At 56.7% G+C, this 17349-nt stretch overlaps 4 protein-coding genes across 4 annotated transcripts, besides 1 other annotated feature; 1 reads left to right on the top strand and 3 right to left on the bottom strand.

Moving 5' to 3' along the window:
* Positions 1-294: 294 nt before the first annotated feature.
* On the bottom strand, positions 295-3591 carry CYME_CMS178C (trehalose-phosphatase; the record flags this gene model as incomplete). Its single annotated transcript, XM_005538774.1, has 1 exon — positions 295-3591. The coding sequence occupies one exon, from the start codon at positions 3589-3591 to the stop codon at positions 295-297; it is 3297 nt and encodes a 1098-aa protein (XP_005538831.1).
* Positions 3592-6166: 2575 nt separating this feature from the next.
* Positions 6167-6856, top strand: CYME_CMS177C (hypothetical protein; the record flags this gene model as incomplete). The annotated part of the gene is made up of 1 exon (XM_005538773.1): positions 6167-6856. The coding sequence occupies one exon, from the start codon at positions 6167-6169 to the stop codon at positions 6854-6856; it is 690 nt and encodes a 229-aa protein (XP_005538830.1).
* Positions 6857-7445: 589 nt separating this feature from the next.
* Positions 7446-9140, bottom strand: CYME_CMS176C (hypothetical protein; the record flags this gene model as incomplete). The annotated part of the gene is made up of 1 exon (XM_005538772.1): positions 7446-9140. One exon carries the CDS (start codon positions 9138-9140, stop codon positions 7446-7448), a length of 1695 nt encoding a protein of 564 aa, XP_005538829.1.
* A 3904-nt stretch (positions 9141-13044) lies between these two features.
* CYME_CMS174C (hypothetical protein) lies at positions 13045-14058 on the bottom strand (the record flags this gene model as incomplete). Its single annotated transcript, XM_005538771.1, has 1 exon — positions 13045-14058. The coding sequence occupies one exon, from the start codon at positions 14056-14058 to the stop codon at positions 13045-13047; it is 1014 nt and encodes a 337-aa protein (XP_005538828.1).
* A 2-nt stretch (positions 14059-14060) lies between these two features.
* Positions 14061-16134: a sequence feature (repetitive element).
* Positions 16135-17349: the final 1215 nt, after the last annotated feature.

The raw sequence follows: 17349 nt of genomic DNA, 5'->3' as shown, positions 1-17349 counted from the left end.
ACAGATGCTGGTGTGCTGCGATGCCACTCCGCTGCTGCTCCAGAGATGCTTCGTTCGAGATGCCTCTATGCTGGCTATAGCCGAGACTCGTCTCAGGCGTCCATTCGAACAGGTCGTGATGCGGATCGTGGCCGCCTTTCCCGATACCGCAACGCGAAACAGCGATCCATGGATGCGCTCGTCGGCGAATAACACGAGAAAGCGCTGGTGCGTCCACACAGTCCAAGTACCGTATTCGATGCAGGGCCAGGTACGCAGCGCATACACAGACCCAACAGAGACGCCGACGAGCCCTCAGGATGACTCGGTTTCGCTCTGGGTCTCGTATTCCTGAATCCGGGGCAGCGACGGCGGTCGCTTCGGCCCGGCAGCTCCGCTCGCGCTCGACGCTACGGCCAGCAATGCTGTGACTGCGGTGCTCGTAGACGGCTCTGATTCCGCAGACCCGATTCGCGGTTCCGAAACACTCCTCCGGTACACCAGGGTATCCGCGGATGATGCGACGTTCGGATCCGTCGCTTCGCCTGACTGGACTGGCTCAGCGCTCGCAAACTGCGGTAGTGACTCCTGGCGACGTGGCGAAAGCGCTGCAGTCGACACCAGCGGCGCGTTACCTGGCGTTCCGAGAACGATCTGCTGGAGTGCATCGAGCCACTCGCGGCACGAGTCTAGCTGCAGGTTCGCAGCTCGCGAACGTCCACTGGATGAGCGGCCGATACGTACCAGAACGCTCGACATGCTCGTGCGGTGCTGGAGCGTCTCGAACATCTCGTCGTCGTGGCGATCCTCGCCGCACGCCAGCACAAAATCGAACTCACGCAGGGATAGCTCCGAGAGAAGCCGCTCGACTGTGCGGGCCTTGCGCACCCCCCGTGGTCCAACCCGGACCCATTTGCCGCCCGTTGCATGGACAGCTTCATAGTGGACGACCTCCAGAGAGAGTCCATTGTTCTGGGGCGAGCGCAGAATACGTCCCAATTCCTCCATGAGCTCGAGCGCTTGCCACTTGCCGAAATCCGGATCCGCGTCCCGATAGTGCCAAACGAGTGTGTGTTCAGCTTCCTCGACAATCGCTCCAGGTGTTCGATCCGCAAACGTCCGCATCAGCGGCAGCATCAGCGGTTTCCATTCGTCGGGATCGGACAGTTCGCCTTCGGCATTCACCGTCCAGATGTTGTTTGCTCCAGGCGCACGCAGAAACAATCCAAACTCACAAATGAAACCAAATTTGTGGGCATACGGCTGATACCATTCGGTTACAATCCTTCGCGTACGGCCACTACACAGATACACGACATTGCGCGGGTCCGTTGCCAAGACACTGACGATGCGAAGCACGTTCGGATGCGGCCCCGCCAGCTCCGCGATAGCCTGGAACGGCATCAACGCTCCGTCGTGCTGGAGGATAAAAAGCCTTTTCTTTTGGCTCAGCTCAAGGAGCCGTGCGACCACCGCAATCTCTGCACGCTCTCCTGCCGCACCCGAGCACAGCACAGCCTCCGGGTGCATGTCCGCTGAGGAAGCTTCCGGAGACGGCAGGCGGGCTGCCGCCAGCGACCCGGCAACCTGCGACTCGGACACAGATAGCGGCACTGGGTCGTTCGCATGCTGGTGATCCGTGGCGGCGGCAACTTGCAGATCCTCCACAAAGTTATCGAACCACGTCTTGACGGTATTCTGCATCACATACTGGTACGCGATCTCATGCCGGACTTTGCGTTCGCGGGCGTCCAGGCTAAGTGCCTCTTGGAGTGCGAACGCCACGCCCTCAATGTCATACGGATTGACCAGCATCGCCGAGGGAAAGGTTCGATTCGCACCGCTGAACTCGCTAAGAACGAGCGGACCCTCGCCGCGCCCGTGTTGGCACAGTGTCCACTCGTAGGCGACTGGGGTCATCACCGAACGCACTGAGGATACCAGACATACATCGGCGACTGCGAACAGTGCGAGAAGCTCCTCATAACTCGGCTCGTAGTTCACGAAATGCACTGGCGATGCGTCCAGAGAGCCGTACACTGCGTTGATGCGCCCAACCAGGGAGCAAACCGTGCGGATGAGTTGCCGGCGGCCGTCCTCGTCGGCAACAAGGCCCGTGCTTGTGCGGGAGCGGTTCGCTTTGAATTGTCCGTTCCCCTGCGACAGAATTGGTCGATGATGATCGCCACCAGCACCGAACCCAGAGCGGGTGCTCGGGGCCTGCGCTCCATGTCGAAGACGCTTCGACGTCGAAACACTCGTGGCAAACACACTGGGGTCGATGCTGTTGCGTTCAGCGGGCAAGGCCGAGCGCCCCTTACCACGATGACCGTGCGCCTCGAGCACGGCAACCTGCACGAGAACGCACTGGTTACGCATGAGAGGATTCCGTGCTAGGAATTCTTCAAATGCGGCAAGCTTCAAGTCGATGCCCCCGAAACGATCATCAAGCCGCTCCAGACCCACAATAATTCGCCGACCCTGGAAACGTTCCTTTAACTCGGCAATGCGACGGCGAGCTGCACGACTCTCGAGGATGGTGTTCACCATACGGACTCCAGCTCCCAAAGGATAGATGCTCAGAAAACAGGCATGCGCAGGTCGCTGTTCGATGACGATTTTTTCGTAGGTGCCTTCGACTCCAAGCAATCGCGTCGAGGCGGTCACCAGGTGCCGCGCATACCCAAACGCCTGGAAGCCAATCAGGTTGCTCTGGAGCAGCGACTCAAGCATCTCACGCCGATACGGGAAAATACGAAAGATCTCCGTCGACGGGAAACAGGTATGCAGATAGAAACCGATACGTGCATGGGGGAGGTGACGGCGCACCAGCCCCGGCAGCATCATCAGTGGATAGTCGTGTATCCAGAGAAGATCACCCGGACCGATATCGAGGCCCCTGATGGTATCGGCAAAGAGCGCGTTTGCCGTACAGTACGCTCGCCACCCATCTTGAATAGAGAGATCTCCGCAGAAGAGGCCCGCAAAATCATAGTGTAGAAGTGACCATAGCTGCTCTTCGGCAAAAGCTACAAAGGCACTGGCTAGTGCGGGCTCCATGGGCACGCATACAAACGTTCGAGCGAGTTGTGGCGAATGCGTCACTCTTCCGGTCAATTGCAAAGCATCTGTCAAAGCATAGCTCGTGAGTGTGCCGGCGCCCGGCGTCTCGGGTGGTGCGTCCCCGGTGGGCGGCTCGAGACCCACCCAGACGACTGGCACCTCTGGATCGCTCGCCAGCACCGTCAAAATGGCGCTTGTAACCCGCGCTGTGACGGATAGTGCTCGATTGAGGTCGACTTCAGCTTTTGAAGGCAGGTGCAGCGACACGAAAATGATTCGTTGGATCGGGTACAGCTTTGTTTCGAGGCCGCCCTCGGTGGTGTTCTCTATTCCCTCGGAGCTGGAGCGGAACAAAGTATTCCGCTCTGGCGATGCCAGCATCGACGCGACGCGTTCTTTCCATAACCGAGGGTGACGCCCAAAGTGCTGCGATCGCCGCAAAGCATCAAGTTTCTTTTGGAGCTGTTCCAGTACCGCTAAGAGCTCTTGCTCGCGAGTCGCTAACCAAGACTCTGAACTGAGGTCTGTCGTCTCGAGTGGTCCTGTCATGAGAGACCCATGCAAATGTGGAACCAAATCGGATCAAGCCTGGTGTTTATAGAAACGCTGAGTCCACTGTAAAGTGTAGTCCACGAGAACGCTCTGAATGTATTGGTGGCGACCAGGAGGTCGCCGTTTTTCTCAATCAACAACATGGTATCCATTGACCGTAGACCCCAGATTGCAGGATCGATGGATACTGGCTTTCGGGAAAGTTTCTATGAAGCTGCACCTACCTCGGACTTCCATTACTTATAGTTATTCTCGGATATACTGGTCGTTTCGTATGTTCTCTTGTGTGCCGAGTGCCTGCTGTGATCGTCCGCGATCGCTGCACAAACCGCTGTTGCGGATGCTTCACCGAGAGAGAACGGCTTTCCCGTACCACTGACGACATCGGCCCGAGGCGTAGTTTGCGCGACACGGTGTCTGAGTACAGAATCATTTTGGGAGCCTGCAAGCTTCGCAGATAGACGCCCTGCCTGCGGCAGCGCGAAGCGATCCACTAGGAGTCCACTGCGACCAGGGCGAAGCCTAAAAGCACGCTACCCGCTCCAAGTCCCAGAATAAACTGCGCTGCGGACAAGCTGCGTAGATCTCACAACAGCGCCCGCAACTGAGGGAGAGCATGAAGCACTGGTCTGGCAGACTCGTCCGACTCGCGGGACATTCTGCCTGGAGGGTAAACTTTCGAAGATATAGAAACCTTTCCCTCTTTCAACGCTTACCACAGAGGTCGAGCGACACTGTTGTCGCATTGCCAGTTAGAGGTTATTTTCTGTTCTTTTTTTATACACCTAGAATACCCTACTGCGCAAATGCTGACGACAAGAATACGTAGAGCTGCTTTTCATCACGCAGATCTCTCTTAACCTATCTACTGTGCAAATGCTGATATAGAGAATATCTCAGCGTATGTTGTGACGTCACGATCTCTGCATGACATGCTGAGAAAAAATATACTTGTCCGAATATCTCCAAGAATACGCCATGCGGTACGGAGCCCTGCGACGCATCCCAGTAAGCAACACACAGAACTGCGTATGCCTCGGTGCCTTTTCAGCTGCACTCCTCTAAAACACGCTTTCCATATGAATGCGGGCAGCGTCGTTCCCTTGACTCCATGTACGCTATACCACTCCAAACATTTGTGCATGGTCCATGCGGAGCACACGTCAGAGTACACTTGTATCTGGCAACACGGGCGCCGAAGACAACTTGCACGATGTCGATGCTCGGTGCTCCCACTGCTGCTGAGCGATCCTGTCTCAACGCAGGTACGTGCGACACTCGGGATATGAATCTTTCACCATTCACTTGACGCTGGGAGACACCAAGACCCCGGTGTACCGTACCTGATATCGCAGAGCGCCGCACCGCTTCTCGAATCCAAGCGCACTGCAGCGCTCGCACAGATGCAGCGAGCTGCAAATGCGCTGCCCCGCATCCAAATCGTTGTGCACGTTTCTCGTCAGGTTCTTCGCCGGTGTCCAGGAGCTGTATCCACCCAATTGCGTACAGTGTTCTGTTCGTGTGTGTGTGTGTGTGTGTGTGAAGCGGGAACACGCTACAAGCCAGAAAACGGCGCTGTTTCACTTCAGCACCCGCTACATCCGCCAAGCTCCCGCTGGGGCAATGGCACGCCCATGGACCGGCATCCGTCGCATCCAGTGCATGCGATGGGGTCCACTACCAAGCGACCGTTCCGCCAGAAACGATCCCATGAATGGAGCAACGCACCACAATATGCAGCATCTACTGCGCATCTACAGCCGTGCATGCGTATGCGTGGCGCCGCGGCCTGTAAAGCTGCACCTCAGCGGTGCCAGCGCCCCATGGTGCGCGTCTTTATCCGTTGCCTTCCATTATGGCGATGACGAAAGCACGTCAGATACGCCGCCACCGCCGCCTCCGTCAACATGACGTCTCTGTTATCCAGAGCGCGACTCGGCCGGTTTGGCTCGGGCTGAGTCACTGATGCTATCCATTCCATTTCATACAAGCAACGAGTTCCTTTGGATGACGATCCGCCACTCGCCACTCGCCACCCACACGATTGCTACCGCTAACCACACGAAGCAACACAGCTCCATTGGGGGTGTTTTTCCGCTCTACTGCACATCCACTGGCGATGACGCAGGAACCGCGTCGATGAACGCGGCGCATCCAGCCGCCATGGACGGCGCTCACGGGAGGCTCTGCATACACAAACACGCATACACACACACGGCATTGCTCAGTATGCAGATCCCCATTCCCGCCAATACGTTTCGTCTGTGCTTTACGGAATTGAGGCATGTCAAGAGAAGAGCCGTCAATAGTCCCCGTAAAACCATCACGTATCGAGCACCCGTAGTAATATGCATCGATGCATCGCGTGCATCCCGTCTCGACACGAGAACGCCCAGACGGCGGGATCGCAGGCGCGCCCCGTACACGAACGTCGCGCTCCACGGCGCCTCGATGGACCGACAGGGCGACGCTTCGATTGCGTTCGTCAGAATGCTTCCGCGTATCTCGCAGGTGTCGACACGCTTGCTGCGAGGCTTGGGGCTCCGTGCTCAGACCGGGTTCGTCGAACCTGATGCTGTTCGTTTCGTTTGCTCCTCAAACACTATACAGCACGAATACAGGGTTCAGAGCTGCTCGTTGTAGGCGGCGTGCGCGTACACCCAACACACGATATTGCAACGTTGTCGCTCAGGTCGGGACGCGCCGTCAACGAGTGGCCATCACAGACCTCGTCACCGAGATAGTGCTCTCTTTCGACCAGGTGCGTATCGTATCAGCAACAGGCAAAACCGGGGCAGCTGTCCTGGAGACCACATTTCCACTCTTGGCGGAGGGCGCCCACGTGCGTACGTTCGAAACGGTTATCAACCGAGACGCTGGCGGCGATCCCACGACAAGTCAAGTGGTGAGCGTGCTCACTCCAGACCGAAACTTCGAGCTACACCTAGACAGTTCTCGGGTTAAGTCGGTGCAGTTTGTTCGAGAAACACGACCCAGAGGAACGACGGAGCGCGCACATCACGCCCGCGGCGCTGGCGAGACCGCTGACCCCAATGGAGGTGCCGAAGACGCCACAGTTTTCAGCATCCGGTGGCTAGATGCCGATGATAACATCATCCTCAATATGATTGTGGACGGTCCCGATGCATCCTCGGTTGCAGTCGACGTGGATAGACAGCGCCTTCGAGCATCGGCTATTGCCGCCTGGACGGCTATGCGTGACAAGTACGGCGACTGGCTGGATATCGACACCGGAGCGTGACCGTTGATGGCGTCCGCGGCATAGATACATTCGTGCATAGATACATACAGAAATGCATGCGTTCGTGCGTATATTCGAACGTAATTGTATTCCGATGTCCCGAAAGACGAAAAACATATAAATTCGTTCGTACATAGATCCGTGCAGAGAAGCATTGATCATGCATCCATGCATTTGTCTGTCCGAAAAGAGCAGATATGCATAGATTCGTTCGTACATACATCCGTGCATGCACTCGCGTCTACACGCATTGCTTCGTGCGTCCCAAAGGCGCCAAGCGGGCGTCGCCAGCTGCTTTGCGCGCCGCTCAGTAGTCCGGCGGAAAGCGTCGCAGTTCCGCGTGCTTCCTCGGTCGGAAATCATCTTCGCTTCTACTGAAAACGTTCTCTCGCCAAAAATAGTAATTTTACCCGATTAGGGAATGGACGCAGTTCGGGGCACTGCATGCATGCCCCTGATGCACGTGATCGAGTTTGTCTTGTATACAGCGGTGGAGCCCGTACCCAGAACCAAAAACAACAACAACAAAATCTGGCAGGCTCGTACGGCGTTTAGATGCCCAGTCCATGAGCGGGAAAAGCAAGGCAGATCAAAGCAGTGGTAGAACAAAACGCGCATGCACGTACTTGTAGGGAACAGCCTCCATGAGATCCCTAGATCCCAGCTCTTCGCCAGAATGCTCGCTCTCAGATCCCTCTTCTTCGTCCTCATTTTCGAAAATAAGCTTGTATGCCATGCCGTGGGGAGCATCTGTTTCCTGCATAACCGTTTCTGCTGACTCCACGACCGTTGCTGGATAGAGCGCACTTGTCCCTGGATACAGGGCCAGCACTTTCATCGATGGGCGAAGGCGGAGATTGGCGGCTGCCGCAGATGGTAGCGGACGAACGCGAGAACGGGCAACCTGATAAAGCCGATACTTGCCGCTGTCCAGGCGGTGCTTTGGCTGGCTCAGCTCCTCACCGCGCTGCTCGAATGCCTCGACCATCTCTTCGCCTCGGTCCGCAATGCGGTACTTCCGTTCCTCTGGCAGATAACTGCAAACAGTGCCTAGGATCCAGTTCCACTCGCCTTCTTCGTCTTTGACTCGGAAAGCAACATCGGTGCCAGGCCCCAGGAGTCGCTCTAGGTTGCCGCCACGGCCGCGGACGGCCGCTGGCGCTGTTCCCGAGGGTGCCGGGTTTGGCACCCGACGCCGCCCGCCAGCGCCAGACTTGGGCACTGGCGGTGGCGGCACACCCGCCTCGGGTACCGGGTACGTATCGCGTTCGTCGGGTTCGGGAGGTTCGCTCACATCTCGTGATCCAGGCGCCTCGTCGGTTACGGCCCAATCGGGGATATCTTCAAAGAGCCGCAGAAACTCTCCCTGTCCGCCGAGGATCCGAAATACCGTGAGAAAGCCACGGCCTGGCATCGTTCGTCGATTGGCCTCCTCCCGCCAGAGTATTTTGAGCTGTGCAGTTTCGGCGGGTGCGGGGCATTTGCGTGTTTCCGTAGCTGCTGCGTTGCCATCCGCGTCGTCGATGCCGTGGTCATCCGCAGCCGTGTCGGACGCGTCTGGAGCTGATGCATGCCAGAAGACACCAGGTAGGCCATAAGGTACACCAAAAAGCGGGGCATCGCCGCGATAAAGGCGCTGCGCTTCGCGAAGGCGCCGGCGACTCTGGCGGTGCTGCATCCTGGTCGACGAGTAGGCGCTGCGAGGCAAAAGTGCAGCAGCCGTCCATGCTAGCTCCGTGCTCACTGCTGCGCCGTCACGCAGACCGAGCAAAGCAAACGCGACGACTCGGCGTTCTTCTTCTTCCCAGTCTGGCGCTCCGCCCGGAAAGCCAGCCTCAGACAGAGGCGGTGGCGGTGGCGGTGGCGGGGGCGGTGGCGGTGGCCAGTACCACCCCGCCGGTTCGACGGCAACTGACGGCACCGGATAGCCCTGCAAGTTCGCGTAGGCTCCAGTTCTTAACGCGAAGGGAGGCGCTGTGGCGGTTGATGCGTCCGGAGCCCACCAGGTGAGGGAGCCCGCCATTGGGGGCTCCGGCGGTATCGCCGCCCAAAACGGTACCCCCGCCGACACGTACTCCCCAGACGGCACAAAGCTCTCCTGATGCTTGGGCACGGCCCAGGGCTGCTGTGGTGGCGGCTGCGGAGGAGCTACTCCGGCGCCTCGTGACCCCATCGGCAGCGACGCCAGTTGGAACGACAGTGCAGCTGACCCGCTGGGCTCTCGAGCGACGCCACCTGGAGTCCCGGGCAACGGCGCTCTTCTGGGTCCGTCCTCTGCGTTCATAGCCGCAGCGAACCTGCGAGCTGTGAACGGCGGACAAGCAGTTGCAGCCCGGCCAGTAGGGCGCGACTCACTTGGAGGCAACTCTGGTCTAGTTTCCGTCCTGCAAGCTCGACTGTGCTGCAAACTTCAGCGCTGCAGCAAGTGCGGGTGCGACTTCTATTGCGCGCACCCAGCGGGCTCGCAAAGCAATGACACGATTTTCACACACCTATGCCAGTCCACGAAAGCAAGGATCCAGGGAAGTCGCTCGAGAGCAGACGGTCAAGTCTGGGTACCTTTTCAGTATGATCGATACCTGCTTCCGCCGGCTATCTCTGCAGCTTGTGCGTTTTGCGCGCTCTGTGCTCCATCTTTCCTCATGCCGAGTGCTGCCGCTACCTCAACTCTATTGTCAACAGGCGAAGCATGGTGATGCCCACATGAAATTCCCATTTTCGCAGCTATGGGCTGCTATTCACGCATTTCATGCACAGGTGAAAGTTGCCATGCACACGTCGCCTGCCAAATTCATCTTCTCTGTCGATCGAGTCGATGCACCCTTTGCGGCCATGATCCTTGCCTGCGATCAAGTGCGCTCCTGTGTCCGACGCACATGCTTCACCAAGGGCCGCTCTGTTGCACAAGAGCGCTCGCTTCACTGCTCGTTACGTGCACATGGTGGGTACGTAGCGCGCGACTCCATGTCGTGCTCGGGTTCCATATCCGGTGACGCACGCAACGATGACGGGCATCTTCAGCGGAATCCCACGGCGAGCGGTTCTTCTCTGTTGCACACGCAAGCGAACGCTATTCCATTCGAAAGCGCGTTTGTAGAACGCGATCATGGCCATGATAAAATAGGTTCCGGAAGGAAGACTCGGGCTCGAGAACAAGTCGCGCGTGCGCAATCCATCGACGCTCCGCCGGTGCGAAGCGGTAAATGAACGGATGTATTCCGGAGGTGATCTCTGTGTGGTGACTCGAGTCCGACTCCAAGCCTCATTCCCATACATACAGAAGAGACGGCATCCTCTGGGCGCAAATCCTGTGACAGGTACGATGCGACTGCGGAACGCGCCTTCGACGTCAACCAGAAAGAGCGGAACATGCCTCTATCGAAGCAAATCGATTACTTGAGGAGACGCGTTGCGTGCACTTTCGGCATGAGCTTCTCTACGCACTGTCATAGGGTGGTATCGGGTTTTCTGTTGTTTCATCGTCGTTCCAGCGTCGCGAATCGCTTCGCTGTCGAGTAGCCTTGAACCGGAAAGATCGAACACGTGCAGCAGGCGTGATTTGAGGACGCTCGGCCTAGGGACAAGAGACGAGTGAAGGCCTCTACGTATGCACCGCATCATGATATCGGTTATTTTAGGATCCGTTGTTGCGTAGTGTCGCGAAGCATCTTGGTTCGCGGGACGTCATCAGGATCATCGGCAAAGCGTCGAAGGTACCGCTCCGAAATGACGACCGAGCTAGAAGCCCTAAAAGCTACGTATGCACCCGTGAGCCTTCGCTGCTATATTTTGAATGTCAGGGCGGAATACCTAAGAAAAGTTCCGGATATATTGACGGGGAGAAATACAGCGAACGTCTGCGTGTTCTATCCTATAGACATGTCAATGAAACAAAGAATAGATCACGAACATGGAGGATAAATGAATACCGAGGCGCAGACGCCTCTCAGCCTCTTTTGAATTGCCGCGTGGTATCCGCTTCACTTTCTCTCCAGGCCCGCTTCGAGTATCAGAGGATGTCCCACGAAGCTGGACCGCCTCAGCTCCGCGGATCTCGTCTTCAGCAAAGCACACTGTCTTGTATTGATTGTGGCGTTGACGTCTAGCTTCACCAACTTCTTGCGTTTCATGCTTCTATTTCAACAAACCAGTGCAAGGATTGCTAGAATTCGCGCTCTCTGTACCTTTGGAGTCTCGTCACCGTCATGTCGGGCAAACACTTTTTCTCGCATATTTCCCCTCTGCGTCTTTTCCTTCACTTGCTCTTCTTCGCTCGATACTCGACAAAATGACGATTCTTCCCTTGTTTTTCTGGCAGCCGGCAACGCCGGGTTCTCCAGGATCCCCGACTTTGATGTCCGTACCCCTCCCTAAGACTTTATTTCACCAAATGATCCCAGTTTCATGGCATCTGCCGTACACAATGAAAAAGCATTTCATGACACACACACACACGTATGCGGAATACAATTGAGCTGAAAGCGTATCATCCGTATGTCACGTTCGCAATCTACACGCAGATGGCGCCATCACAGCACGATCCGTGACGCGCACAACATGCGTGCACCCCTGCGGACGACATGCAGGTTCCGAGCGCGCGCGCGTATCTCTTCCTGTGTTTTGTCTTCTATAGGATTCACATATGTCACGTGCAACGCCCATTACAGATCAGACTCCAGTGGAACAATGGTTGGATGCTTATCAGGATGAAAGCTTGTGCGATGCTGTTGAACGCGACATCTGGTTCGTCGCCGGGGCCTCTCCGACGCACTCTCAGCAGAGCTCTGCACCAGCACCCATGGAGAACCGGCGCAAGCAGCCGCGGAAACATCGCGAAAAGCAGCGGAAGCGTACAGCACGCGCCCCAGCAGCAGCGCGTGGACGCAGGCTTCCGCGTCTTGGGCCAGGTAGCCGTGCATGTGTTGTCTGCGGAACGATGCATGCAGGCACGTTCGGCGCGGGCCGGTACTGCTCGCGCTCATGCAGCCATCGGGCTAGCGCGCTCGTAAAATGGGGGCACGTATCCCGTGACGAGTTGCTCCACGCCGAGCATGCCCTGGGGCACTGCCGACCCAAACGCGTTTTCTGCCGCAAGAACCGCGTACGCATGTCGAACGCGGACGCTTCATCAGCAGCAGCGCACTGCGCGCCTGGTGGACGCGCCGCAGGGTGCGCGCCGGTGCCCCTGGCGCCCTCGAACGGATCAGCGGTCGTCGCTACTCCTCCAGGTTCGAGGCAGGCCGCATCGGGCCCGGAGGTGGTACGTCCGCTGGAGCGCCAGTCGCTCACTGGACAGCATCTGCATCTCTGGCTGGCACGGCTGCGGGTTTGGCAGGCGGTCTACGTTCGCGAGTACGACGTGTGTCGGGACCAGCACCTGGTTTGCCTGCGCGACTGTAGCGACGCTGTCGGACACGAAACCTGTTGCCATTGGATCAGCCTGCGCGCAGCGCACTTGCAGCTACCACCGCTGGAGCCGCCCTCTCCGGACCTCATTGAGCAACTCCTCTGTAATAGTCCCGCCTCAGGATAGGAGCTTTGCAGATGTTTGGGCGCGTTGGTATTTGTCGTTTCTGACAGAGGTACACGCGATGTTGGCAGCACCGGCGCTGAAAAGTTCAGCGCTGAGCACGCTCGAAGGGTGTCTGGCATTCCAGCCGGTCGCACTGCAGCGACCACGAGCCTGAACCGGTTGCAGGTCGCAGCCGATGCCGCCACGCTCATCTAGACGACTGATTCGAAGAAAAGAAAGCGTCATCGACTCCTTTTCCAAAGTGTTTTACGCCAAAGGCGCTCCTATGCGTTCAGCAGCACGAGCCAATGCATGCGCTCCAGCATGCACGATTTCGACATCACACAGGCGCTCGACGAGAGTCCACACCGCGATCGCAAAGGCGTTTCACATCTGTTCCCATCCATCGAAGAAAATGCTGCGTCTGCGTAAACGCCCAGACTGCCAGGGCCTCGAAGGAGCCGGATAGCGACGTCGCCTTGTCGCGCGGCACCACAGCAACCGAACAAGCTACATTGATGTTTGGAACGATTTTGGTCCCTGTCTGCGGCATATTATGCCCATGTAGAGCACCGCAGTCGTATGTGGGCAAGCGCTCAACTCCGACGCAGAGGTAAGCTCGTGTTCTCGGACCAGGCCTAGGTTGCACCGGTGCGATGCTCAGGCGTGCGCACCTCTATCGCGGCAAGTGACGACTTGGGCTCTTGTCCACATACGAGCTGGAGCTAGCGCCCGTAAAACTCGCCAGGAGCCAGTCAGCACCGAGAGAAACTGTTCTGGTTGCTGGCGGCGCAGACTCATCCAGCGCGCTTGATCCGACGTCAAGTCCAGGCAACTGGCGCCTTCGTGCGAGACATTCTATGGAGGGATTTGCCGCCAGTGCTGCCGGCGCTTGCACTGCTGCGGCTGCTGCGCGAGCATTCTCCGCTTGCGTCGTCCCCAGAGAGTCACCTGCGGCTGCGAAATCCTCAAGCAACGTTGCTGGACGCAGTTCGCGGGCGGCGTTGTAGGCTCGTCCTCGATCCGACGGCACTTGCCGCTGGTCAGGTGTGCTGTACCCACGCTGTGCTGCGACAGCGCTCGTAGTACGCAATGCTGGTGCGTGCGGGAGACGTCGCTGGTGCACTGTCTCCGCCCTGCAGGGGCGCGTTGCAGTGAAACCGGGGTCGTTCCTTCTAGGTATGCGCACGCCCGCGGAAACCGCGCTCGAGTCGCTCTCGTAGCTGGAAGTGTCATGGTCGCTCTGGGCCCCAGTGTCGCTGATGAAGCTATCAGACTCTGAAGCTTGCTCCAAGGCTCGCGGCGGTTGCGCCCCGTGTGCCGAGCGTTCCTGAAGCGGCGAGCCGTCACCGTTGCCACGACCTCGGAGCCGGACACGTCTGCTGCTCTGCTGTGGGCGTACGCCGCGCCCAAGTCCTACGTTTCTCGGTAAAGAATTTTGACGCCTGAGCACGGGAACTAACCCCTCGACTGAGCGGGTTGGTTCCAGACGGCTGTGACCCCCTGAGGCTGGTGTCCCAGTGCCTGCGGGCGTTGACCGATGTGTTGACAATGCCCACTCTGTGAATGCCTCTGCGCACTTCCGCCGCTCGTCCGCGGTCACGAGCGTCGCCTGATGTAGGAGCGCATAGCTCTCACGGAGCAGTGCCGTAACGTCGCCATCGCGAGCAGAACCAACCTCCTCGTCCATAGAACGTACCTATCTTACGAACGGCTCCCGAAACGGAATGCTAGGGACAGCACCCCTGAAAACAAACGTCTCTCAAAAGAAAAACACTGGCCGCAGCGGTATGCGGTAGTGGCGGCAAACGCGCTTCAGATAAAACGTCTCCAACTGAGGTGCAGACGCCTCCCCGCTTTTTTGGATTGGCTACCTACAATTGGCTTCAATTTTTTCTCATATAGTTCCACTTTGAGAGGTTGTCCCACAAAACTCCTTCGTGTCAACGCCGGAGGTCTTGTTTCCATCACCGCACATCTCTTTATATTGATAGCGGAGTTAAAATTCACGATTCCCAAACTCCATACGTTTCTTGCCGTCGTTGGTTGTACTTACTGATGTAAGTAGCCCTCGCACTTTCGCTCGCCTTTCCATTTGCTCCTCCGTCAGCGGTCCGTACTTTGCTATATCCTCAGGGCTCCGCTGACACGTTTCCATCTTGACCCTCTGAATTGTACGCCCCAGTTCATGGTGTGTATACCATGTTCGGAACTCATCGATCGGTATCGTAGCAAAACGCCGTGCACATTCCTTGTACGTTCTTGTCGTTGGAGCTGGCCTAGTCCCTTTTTGGGTCTTCCAGCGCCCTGCTCCGTACGCTACTACGAGCCTCTGACTTTCGTCCTCCTTCAAGGCGCTCAACGCATTGAAAAAATTCGCAAATGCACGCTGCCTCCCGCAGTACAGGTTCATACGCAAACGAGCCCACCGGGGCTTTGTATACTCCTCCCACAGCGCATCCCAATGCGCAATGCGAACTTCCATGAACTCCCGAAAAGCGTCAAAGTCCGCTCCGCGGCTCGTCACCTTGCTCATAGCTTCCAGGTGCTCCTTCATTCCTGCATTCCATGCAGCAATTTTCTTCCTCGCATTCATGTTTCCCGATTCTCGATACTATCTCGCTCTCGAGAACCTCAACAGACGCATGTCTTTCTGACGTAGGTTGCCGTAAATACCATCTTCTGCACGCTTGGATTCTGCGATGGTTATGATATTCGTAGTCCCAGGGTCCACGCCAACGACAAACTCGTTTTTATGCACTTTCTGCGTCGCAGGAGCCGCCTCCTTCTCATCTTCATGCTTCGCCGCACCAACGACAAAGTCGTTTTTATGCACTTTCTGCGTCGCAGGACCCGCCCCCTTCTCATCTTCATTCGTCGTCACGGGCGAAGCCGAAGACATAATAGAACGATCCACCTTCAAGTGTCGATGGTGTACACAAATGGCTACCCCATCGGTTTCGATCATCCCAGTAAATACCTTTTGCTTGCTAACTTTCTGACGTCTGGAATCGAAGATGTTCTTCCAGTACGTCTCCCGATTTTCGCCGGTGAACTCCTCCCTGCTTACGCTGAATTCCGAACAGATCTCCCTGATAATGCCATGAAGGACTCTGGAACTGATAGACACAACGTGCGAGTTGATGCTGTATAACGGAACGACACTGACGTGGTTCCCCAGAAGCGGAGCCTTTCGTCTCTCCGACAGTTCATTTTTCCGCACGCCCAGCTCCGTTTCGGACTCGCGTTCGAGTTCTCCGTCCAAAAACACGAAATAGCACAGGATGAGGGGATGGTATCTTTCTTCATCGTTTTTCAACTCTGATATCTCTTCTGTTGGATTGGCCAGCCCCAAGACTTCACGATGCTCTTGAACAGCCGCACAGATTACAGAAGCCTCATTCCTTCGCCTGCTTGATGCCTTCTCGTCGACGAATTCGATCTTCTCTTCATTCTTACTATCGTTAAAGATGCCATCGACGATAATCCATATCCCTTTGCGAACGAGACCTGGGTAGAGTGCAAAGATGGAGCGTATCATGAAACGTTCGGGGTTCATGGTCAAATGTTTCTTCAGGTACGTGACGCACTCAATCGCCCCGCAGGCATAAATATCCCCGTTATCTCTGTATCGAGTACCGTTGAGGCGGTAATCTGCGTGGCTTTCGTTCCCTCGTGACTGCCAGATCTCCCAGGTGCGCCTGTCGACCGCACTGTATCGAACAAAGAACCGAAACTCACTACTATCTGGCAATCCAATACCAATTTATTTCCCCAGTTACGATATACGTTAAACGGGGGAAACGATTACCATATTGTCGAATGTTTACCCTCTAGGCCGAAGGTCTCGCGAGCCGGACGAGTCAGCCGAGCTTGTGCTTCGTGCTCCCGACCAGTGGCAGGTGCTGTGGAGAGATGTGCGCAACTCATTCGCAACGCTGTTCTTTCAGCGACTAGGAGCAGGTAATCTGCGTTTAGGTTTCGCCCTGGTCGTAGTGGACCCCTACGATATCCATTCACGCTGCCGCATGCAGTGCGTCCGTCTGCGCAGCTTGCAGGCTCCCAGCATGATCATGGACTCCAACACCGTGTCGGGCAAACTAGACCTCCAGCCGACGCCCTTCGTGGTACGGAAAAGCCCTTCTGTCTCCGTGCTGTATCCTGACCTGCGCTATAAGCGCTAAAGCGGATGCATACTGCAGGTACTCGCGGTACGCGAAAACGCACAAACGACCATTATATCGGAAAGGAAGTAAAAGTAATGGAACTTGGAAATGATCTGCATCACTACGATCGATGCTCTTTCGAATATCATTACCGATCCAGCAACAAAGGATCCATGGTCCATATAAACGTCTTGTTATCGAAAAAGATCACTTCGTGGGCGTCGCACGGCACCCGGGGTTCCCCCCGCGGGGGAACGCTCGCGGCGCGCGCTGCGTGTCATCCGCCCGCGGCGCGGCCGCGGGCGTCCAGTTTCGAATCCGAGGCAATCAGTGAGGTCCATTCCCATCATTCCCATCATTCTCATCGTTATCATTATTATTATCGAGCACTTTGATCGTTGTGCTTGCAAAAACTTTGCCTCTCTTATCTGGTATTTATTGATCCAGGTTCGAATCGGACTTGGCACCCGGTGGCGCCGCTTATCGAGTACTTTGTACCTTGTGTCCGGGAAGTGCCGTTGACTGATAGCTGGTGTTTGTTATTCAGGTGTTCAGTCGAGTCCACAAAGGTGAGCGCAGTTATCGACAGGTTTGTGCGTTGCCTCCAGACGTTGTCGCTGATTGCTACCTGGCGTTTGATTCGATCAAAGTTGGAGGCCGCTGTGCACGTTGAGTACGGTCGAGTAATCATCACCGAGCTATCACGACTCAGAGCTGGAGCGTGACGGCGCTGGAGGCTGCCTCTTGCGGTGCGCGAGCGTTGCCGTGGCTGTTGCCAGTATCCACAGCGTCGAAAGCAACCGCTTGAACGCGTC

This window comes from Cyanidioschyzon merolae, chromosome 19, assembly GCF_000091205.1.
Source record: "Cyanidioschyzon merolae strain 10D DNA, chromosome 19, complete genome".
Classification (NCBI taxonomy): Eukaryota; Rhodophyta; class Bangiophyceae; order Cyanidiales; family Cyanidiaceae; genus Cyanidioschyzon; species Cyanidioschyzon merolae.
Note: the sequence above shows the minus strand (reverse complement) of the source record. Positions and strands in the feature narration are given on the sequence as shown.